Source organism: Chiloscyllium plagiosum, chromosome 34 (assembly GCF_004010195.1).
Source record: "Chiloscyllium plagiosum isolate BGI_BamShark_2017 chromosome 34, ASM401019v2, whole genome shotgun sequence".
Classification (NCBI taxonomy): domain Eukaryota; kingdom Metazoa; phylum Chordata; class Chondrichthyes; order Orectolobiformes; family Hemiscylliidae; genus Chiloscyllium; species Chiloscyllium plagiosum.
In genome coordinates this window covers 29,438,150-29,447,458 of record NC_057743.1, presented here as the reverse complement: position 1 = coordinate 29,447,458, position 9,309 = coordinate 29,438,150, and the positions used below count along the sequence as shown (strand labels likewise).

At 42.6% G+C, this 9,309-nt stretch overlaps 1 protein-coding gene across 11 annotated transcripts in view; it reads left to right on the top strand.

Annotated features, from left to right (window-relative positions):
• tp73 (tumor protein p73) overlaps positions 1–9,309 on the top strand; it is a 234,365-nt gene that overhangs the window by 97,648 nt on the left and 127,408 nt on the right. For all 11 annotated transcript variants that reach the window (XM_043676040.1, XM_043676039.1, XM_043676034.1 and 8 more), the window contains one exon: positions 3,317–3,412. In XM_043676040.1, coding sequence (XP_043531975.1) covers positions 3,354–3,412 — 59 coding nt within the window. In that variant the 5' untranslated portion in view covers positions 3,317–3,353. The remainder of the gene's footprint in view (positions 1–3,316; positions 3,413–9,309) is intronic.

Sequence of the window (9,309 nt, the reverse complement as noted above, 5' to 3'; positions counted from 1 at the left end):
AGGTTAAATTAATAGCTATGGCTTATATTTTAACTTTAATCAAGAGACTTATCTCCAAAAACATATAATCAAGAAAGAATCCACTATACTCACTACTGCAGCCTTTCTCTTGGACAGACTTAAAACAACAATTAACTTATCTGACTCTGTGCTGTGAACTTCTCCCAACAGTTCCTCCAAGATTAGTTGTGAATTTTCTCTCTCTCCCTCTCCCTCTGTCCCTCTCCCCCTCACTCTCCCCTGCACTGTCCTCCCCATGACATCATATACATGGACTTCCAAAGCAACACCAAAATATGTTTTATATATATATATATAATTTATTTATTTATTTAATGAAACATTCTAAAGTGTTTAAAGGAGTATTAAAAACAAGGTGTGACACCAAGCCACATGAGACACTAGGTCAGGTGACCAAATTCTAGATCAATAGCTATACAACTCTATGATTCTGTAACAAGGTAAATTTTAAGAAGTATCTGAAAGGAGGAAAGTGAGGCAGAGAGGCAACAAGGTGCAGGAAGGGAATTGCAGAGTCTGGGGGACTGAAAACTTGGCTATCACTAATGAAACAATTATAATTGTAGAAGAGACTGGATTAAGAAGATCACAGATCTCTTGGACGACTATAGGGTTGAAGGACCTTTCTCAGGTATGAAGGGCAAAGGCCATGGACTGTCTTGAAAATGTGGGATATATGTTAAAATCCCCTTGTTGCATGACCAGGAGCTAATGTAGGTTATCAAGCATGGGTGATGGGGGAACAAGATTTGCTGTGAGTTATGATGTGGGCAGCAGAGTTTTGGGCGATGTTATTTTTATTATAGAATAAAGGAGACTGGGTGTATTGAAATAATCAAGTTTAAAGTTGAACCGGCCAGGCAGCATCTGAGGGGCAGGAGAATCGACGGTTCAAGCATGAGCTCTTCACCAGGAAGAACTCGTGCTCAAAACATTGACTCTCCTGCTCCTCGGATGCTGCCTGACCGGCTATGCTTTTCCAGCACCACAATTTTTGACTTGATCTCCAGCATCTGCAGTCCTCACTTTCTCCAAGTCTAAAGTTAAGGAAAGCATGAATGAGGTTTTGAGCAACAGATAAACTGAGAGAGGGGCAAATTTGAACAATGTTATGTAGGTTACAATAGACAGGTTTTAGTGATGGTGAGAATATGTGGTTGTAATGAGAATATGTGGCTAGTCTTTGGATCAGTAGTGGCATAAATATAGACAGGATTAGTGGTGCTGGGAGAGCACAGCAGTTCAGGCAGCATCCAAGGAGCTTCGGAATCGACGTTTCGGGCAAAAGTCCTTCATCAGGAATAAAGCTGATGAAGGGCTTTTGCCCGAAACGTCGATTCCGAAGCTCTTTGGATGCTGCCTGAACTGCTGTGCTCTTCCAGCACCACTAATCCAGAATCTGGTTTCCAGCATCTGCAGTCATTGTTTTTACCTTATAAATATAGACAGACTGATTTAATCTCAAATACAGCTGGGAGTAGAATTTGGAGCAAGACCAACTACAATTGTGTCGGTCTTCCCAATATTTAATTGGTGGACATTTCTGCTCTGTCCAGTACGCGATGTCCGATAAGCTATATCATTAAAGGTGTTTGATAAAGTGACAAATAACAGAATTTCCAGCAAAATTGAGGCCCATAAAATGAAAGGGAAAATGACAGCAAATTGCAAAATTGGGCAAGTGACAGGATTGGAGTGCTGTGGTAAATGTTTATTTTGTAAACTTGAGAAATGTATCTATTGGGCTTCATCAAGGTTCAGTTGGACCTCCTGATTTTCTTAATCTATATCAATTAATTTGGTCTGAGTTAACAGATGCAACTGCAACATTTGCAGATGACTGAAAACTAGGACATAATGTGAATTGTGAGAAGGATAGGGATGGACTTCAAAGAAACATCGACTTGTGGAAAGGGCAGGCATGTCTCATGAAAGTTGCTGCAGCAACAAGTTATATGTTATGTTAGAAAGAGTGAAGAGGAGCCAAAAAAAGAAACTATTGTAAAGGTGGCATAGTAGCAAAAGAATTATATGTACAGAAATTGCTGAACGTGGCAGACATGTTGAGAAAGTAATTAATAAGGCTAAGGCATAAGGGATCCTTAGCTTTATGAAATAGCTTTAGGACTGGGTTGAGGTGGAACTTCTTCACCAAAAGGTTGTGAGTCTGTGGAATTCCCTGCCCAGGTAAGTAGTTGAGGCTACTTTGTTGAATGCTTTTAAGACAAAGATAGATTTTCGAATAGTAAGGGAATTAAGGGTTATGTTGAGCTGGCGGGTAAGTGGAGTTGAGTCCACAAAAAGATCAGCCATGATCTTATTGAATGGCAGAGAAGGCTCAATGGACTAGTTGGCCTACTTTTATGTCAATATCAATCCAGTTGAGATCAGCTTACTCAGCAAAGACTGTGGCATTCGCTATCCTGTGAGGCTAAGTTTAGTGCCATGCATTCACTTTTATAAATGGGAGCATCAAGATGATTTTATCAATTGGAGCTTTTTTAGATCAATCTACAAGTTTTAGCAAATGAAAGGACACAGCATTAAAACAACTGAATAATGTCTGAGAGCCAACTGCAATATTAAGTGTAGCACAAAGTGCAGTGTGCAGGAGACAAAGCAATTATTACTAAGATCAGTCCTCAAATAATTCATAACTTAAGAAACTTTCATCTCACCTCTGTATATGCATGCAAACTATCACCAATGTGCGCACTCTGTTTTTTGACAGAACCATGATCAGACATCAGGCAAGGTCTAACATTAATTGGGTTCATATTAATTATGTGCACTGAATGTTGTTTTTAATAAATCATATGGATATTAATGAGTCTTTGAGTCTGGAAAATGATATCTTCACTTGTTTAAGAGATTTCCACAGTAAACTGGACCAATCTTATATTCAAAAGAAGGACACCTTTGAGAAAAGGTTGAAGTATCAATATTTTCCTGTTGCATTGATACCAAAGATCTTTAATAACATGAATTAGTAAAAATATATATCTAATTTCTTGTAATTAATTATATCCCCAAATGTAAACTTGTCTATTTGATTAGCTAGTTCTTCTCGATTGTCATAAATGATTCCAACATATGGCTGGAGAATATCGCTTGGATAAAGTTGAAGAGATAGTGGAAGGGTTTGGAAAGAGAATCTTGAAGCTGATGTGCTGAACAGGCACACAAATTGGATTATAATAATCATTTCATTTAATAACACATGTCAAAATAATCAAAAATATGTCCATCATTCATGATGTAACTGTTTGTTTATAACTGTTTACTTTGATCACAGAATACTTCACCCATCATTGGATCATCCCATAGCCAAGATGTCCCAATCTTCACCAGCAGATGAAGGCCCTACATTTGAACATCTCTGGAGCAGTTTGTAAGTCTGCAACTCTGTTTCTTTCTGTAAATGGGGAGTGTGGTGTTTAACCCCACAAATCAGGCAAGTTTAGGTCCAGTTGGGAGGATTAAAGTTCAGTTCGGAATCCTGACATTGCACCTCTGCTTCACGTTTTAATGGAAGCCATAATGTGGAGGTGGTGCCAGTATTGGACTGGTGTGGACAACATCAGAAGTCGCATGACATCAGGTTGCAGTCCAACAGGTTTATTTGAAATCACAAGCTTTTAGAACGCTACTCCTTTGTCAGGTGAAGTGGGGCACATGTAAGTTGGGCAGCTGGCTTACTCTAAGGAAGTGGGTTGGCCATTTGAATATTATAATGGGTGGAATCCTACAGTGGCTAAAGCAACATGGGCTATGGAGAGATATGTGACAAAATTGGACAAGAAATCTGGGAAGGAGTATCTCAACATCATGAGCATCTTGCTGCATCATTTCTGCTCTTCCTGAGCAACCAGGCAAATTTCGCACTAGTCAGCAGCAAGATGCCAATTAAGGGGGATTATAAACTTGCTAAATGCCTTATTAGAATGCAACTCACTAATACTCAGCTTCCCATTTTCCCAAACATGTCAAACAAGCTAAAGTTGAAGATTCCCAAAATAGAGGTGAGTGAGGAGCTGGTGATTTCAGCTCGCTAAGGATGCAAGAACCCTTCCTGCTGCTCAGCACCAAACAGCATCTTAGGGTATGATCCATGGCTACCAGCTGCACACACCCCCTGCCCACAGACATTGGCATTTGACATTTGCCAACCACTCCCAAACATCATTACACTTTCCTGATCCAGTTATAGGCTGCTTCGGAAGAACAGGCCTCCTTTGCAGGGCACACTGGCAACCAGCATTAAAAAGCAGGGACGCTTTGCATGCAGAGACAGGCACCCAGCTCACCGTTTCAACCAATCTCCATCTTAGCAGCTTGTCTCCTTCGGTGTTCTCTCAGCATGCCATGCCTGTTAGTGCCTTGGCCCTTCAGCCAGAATCAAAAGCTATTAGTGCTGCCACACTAATGTGCTCTTTTACACTGATTGGACTGCTTCTAATGCTTGCCAGAAGGGACCTGTTACCCGGTTGGAAATCTAGTTGTGTGGTATACTGAGTCGTCATCAATCTAATGCCTGCAGCATGTGCCAGCTGTCTGTATCAAACAAATTATAAATTTATTCAATTGAATGGCCATAAAAGAAATAGGTTGGGGCCAGTCCTCAGTCCAGTCATGGGGGGATGGGGTGGGGGGGTGTTTTTGGTACTTCAGTCAGGGACACAACAGGGGCTTGGCCACAATCATTTGTTGGTTAGAATTGCTCACAGTCAGGGTAATCTGTCTGACTGCAGTCCATGATAGCAACAGTTTGTTCTGTAGGGTCAGTATCTGCACTCAGGGAAATGACATACCATCAGAGTGGATGAAAAGTTGAGCTGCTAAAAGCACAGGAAGTCAAGCAGTATGAGAGGAGGAGGGGAATCGAAGTTTCTGGACAGAACCTCTCATCAGGACTGATTAATGTTGACTGCCCCTCTTCTCTGATGCTGCTTGACCTGCTATGCTTTTTCAGCTCAACTCTTTATCCAATCTGACTTTCCAGCATCTGCAGTCTCACTATCTCCTAATGACATACCATCAGTTGGGGAGCTGCAAAGACAGTGGTCAGGACTCTGTCTAAAGGCCATTCATCAAATTGGTTAAGGTCTCTGGGTGAATACAGTCATTGAGTCATAGGTAGGGTCAGAGTGACATACAGCATAGGACAGGCCCTTCAGCCCACCATGTCTATGCTGATCAACAAACGCCAAACTACACTAATCCCATTTACCAACACTTGGTCCATTGCCTACTGTGTCCTGGCATTTTAAATGCTTACCCAGATGCTTTCTAAATGATGCAAGAGTATCTGCCTCCACTACCCTCTGGGGCAATGCATTCCATATTTCTCCTACCCTCTGGGTGAAAAGATACTTCCTCAGATCTCCTCTAGGCCACTTAATCCTCACATTAAACCTATTCGGCTGATCTTAGGCAAGTCTGCCATGGGGAAAAAGATTCTCATGATCTATCCTATCAATGCCTCTCTAATATAGTGCATCAATAAGATTCCGCCCCCAGCCTCCTCTGTTCCCAAAGAAAACAAACCCAACCTATCCAGTTTCTTCTCATAACTGACACCTTTTTTTAATCCCAGGCAATATCCTGGTAAATCGCCTCTGCATCTTCCCCAGTGCAACTAGTATCAGCTACATACTTAATAATTAGACTTTCTACATTCACATTCAAGTCATGAAGTACATAACAAAAAGCAAAGGTCCTAGAGCCAATCCCTTTGGTAACCACTGGCTGGTCACAGGCTTTCAATCACACAGCAACCCTCCACCATCATCCTTTGCCCTATTTGGAAGCCAGTTTTGGATCCAGATTGCCAACTTGCTCTGGATTCCATGGGCTGTTAACTTTTGGACCAGCCTTCCATAGGAGACCTTGTCAAAAGCCTTACTGAAGTCCATGTAAACCACATCCACATGATCATGTTTAATGGCAGAGCAGGCACAGAGGGCTGAATTGTCTAGTTCTGCTCATCATTATTACGTTCAATCAGATCAGATCAGATTCAGATTCTCTACAGTGTGGAAACGGGGCCTTCGGCCCAACAAATCCAAACCGCCCCTCCGAAGAGTAACCCATCCAAACCCATTCCCCTACCCTATATTTACCCCTGATTAACACACCTAACACTGTGGGCAGTTTAGCATGGGCCAATTCACCTGATCTGCACATTTTTGGATTGTGGGAGGAAACCGGAGCACCCAGAGGAAACCCACGCAGACACAGGGAGAATGTGCAAACTCCACACAGGTAGGTGGGAATCGAACCCAGGTCCCTGGTGCTGTGAGGCAGCAATGCTAACTACTGAGCAACCATGCCGCTCCAAGACTCCTATTTATTCTTGGTTGTCCATTCATTGATCATTAAGGAAGCTGAAATGGGGGCCTGTATAGACAGTTGGGGAAACACTGCCAAAAGAGCTAGTGGCATCCAGGTTGGGGGAGGGAAAGAAACAGAGGGATTTGTGGTGGTGGATCAATGATAGTGATGTGAGTGAACTCGAGGTGTGAGGGAGCACGCAGAACAGCATCAGAGGACATGGTAGATGATGGCAGGAGTTATTCACAGTGGCCACCACTGTGGCCTCTAGGAGACAATGGGGGTGTGCATGGAGGACATTTGGAGGCAAAGTTCAATATAGTGTGTCTGTACATTGGGGCCATGGGTGCAAATGTGCTTTCAGGGTAGAGTGGATTAAAAGGGAATATGAGGTGGGGTTATCTATTTACAAGGCAGAGCCTGGTGCTGACGGTGTCACAGCAAGTTGAATTCCTCACCATTACTTTTCATTCTCAAGATGCAAAGTGCAACAGGAAAATAGTTTGAACAACGTCAAGGGAGGATGGAGTCAGTGTCGCTGTGGCAGGCCAAAATGTTGGATCCACATCTACTGGCTGCTAGGACATTGCAGGTCCAAAAACAAGCCTGCCATTGGAAATCAGCTACATTTCATTAGCAATTATTTCTTCAATTCTTTACAATGCATGCAGAATGAACATGCTTAGGCATCAAATGCAAGTCAAACGTGGATTGCACCATACCACTAACACGTGGAAATCAAACATTGTCATTGCAGTGATGCAGGAGTTATCAGAATTAACCTAAAAGGAGGAAATTTCTGGTCAAAAGTATTTCATCACTTGTGTAAATTCCAAGGGTAGTAAGGGTAGTGAGTGTTGGAGGGAACACCACTCCATCATATCTCATTAATATGACCACAGACTGTAATGAATGTGGTGACAAGTTTTATAGTTGATTATGGTTCTGGGATGGGGAGTGTAGAAATTGACCTTTGCGAGAGTAGTCAAAATGAAATGAGAAGAAAAAAATATGTAATTACCCTTGATGGAAAAAGTCAATCCATCAGGTTTATCACCTAATGATTAGAAAGGTCACTGGTTTTAAAGTTTCTGTATCTGAATAAATGTGTGTTTGGATTAGTTTCTAATTCAACAGTAATGGGCTAAATTGTAACTCTAAAAGGCTGGAGTCCTTTGAAAGATACCCAGTGAATCAGATCTAATAATGTGGACTACTTATCAGCTAAACGTAGAATCTGATCATAGAATTGTGCTGTGTTGGATGACATAAAAGTAACAATAGCTGAGTAAGCAATAACTGAGATCAAAGTTCATTACAATCAAGGGATAAGCCTATTTCTGACAGAAACAAGCAAGTCTTAATGAGCAAAAAATCAAACCAGGTCTGGTGATCACATACATTTATGATGCTTGCCAATGACCAAACTGATCAGTTACTGGAGTCTGGATAATATCAAGGGTTGAACACCTTCCTATACTTGTGTGTAAGGAAAGTGTTTATAAGATAGATTGCCTCAGAGTGCAGTCAGAGGGGATTGTCTGATCAACGGTTGGAAGTTGAGATGGAACTTGCTGATCACCTCTTTTAGTCTGATCTCGAGATAAGCCCACAAATTGTGATTGCAAGCATTGTATGGATAAAATATTTGCAGTAATTTTGTAGTGTACTTTGCTTTAAGAAAGAGGAATCATCCTGTTCTTCGAATGTCCTTGAATTCTTGATATCCAGAATAAACACGACAGACCAGGAAATGTACAAATAAAAGTCTACAAACAGGATCAGAACACAGGAGGCACCCCGTTTTTGATATAAGTTGGTGCACATGCGTTGACTGGGGCCATGATGATTCAGACAATAGGGCTGCTGAAGCAGTGAATCTGCAGTTTAAACAATCTGAGTTGGAGTCCCCTCTATTGTAGTCCAAACACAGTGTGCTACCCCGCTTTGGCTTGCTGCGCTCTGCACAATTCAAATAGGCGATAAGGCAGACTGATCCATACTGAGGGGAGTGGGGTCTGTCATCTCAGAAGGACAAAGTTTTTTTTTATTTCAAAAATATACTTTATTTATGAAATTATTTGGATCTCTATACAATTGGTCATGCCATTTTTATGCACACATTATATTGCTTTCGATACAGATATCGAAATTTATTTTTCCTGTATACAAGTCTGTACATTTTACTATCCAGCTCTTCTGCTGAGGCGTCAGCAGAGCCCAAATGACTGGGTGGGCCCCCTGTTCTTAGGCAGGCAGATGTTACACGGTGGTCTTTCCCCACTGCGCCTTGACGGCAGCTGCCCCAAGCTTCAGCGTGTCCCTCAACACGTAGTCCTGGACCTTGGAATGTGCCAGTCTGCAACACTCAGTCGGGGTCAACTCCTTCAGCTGGAAGATCAACAGGTTTCGATCCGCCCAAAGAGCATCTTTCACCGAGTTGATGATACTCCAGGCACAGTTGATGTTTGTCTCGGTGTGCGTCCGGGGAACAGACCCTAGAGCACGGAGTCCCGCATCACGGCACTGCTCGGGACGAACCTCAACAAACACCACTGCATTCCTCTCCAGACTTCTTCTGCATAGGCACATTCCAGAAGGAGGTGTGTGACAGTCTCGTCCCCCCTGCAGCCGCTTTGAGGGCAGCATGCGGTGCGGCTGAGAGTCCGGGTGTGCATAAAGGATCTCACAGGCTGAGCCCTTCTCACCACCAGCCAAGCCATGTCTTGGTGCTTGTTGGAAGGTTCTGGCGATGAGGCATTCTGCCAAATGGCTTTGACAGTCTGCTCAGGGAACCGCTCGATAGGATCCGCCCTCTCCTTTTCCCGAAGGGTCTCAAGGACACTACGTGCTGACCACTTCCTAATGGACTTGTGGTCAAAGGTGTTTTTCTTCATAAATTTCTCCACGAAGGACAGGTGATACGGAACGGTCCAACTACTCGGAGCGTTCCGC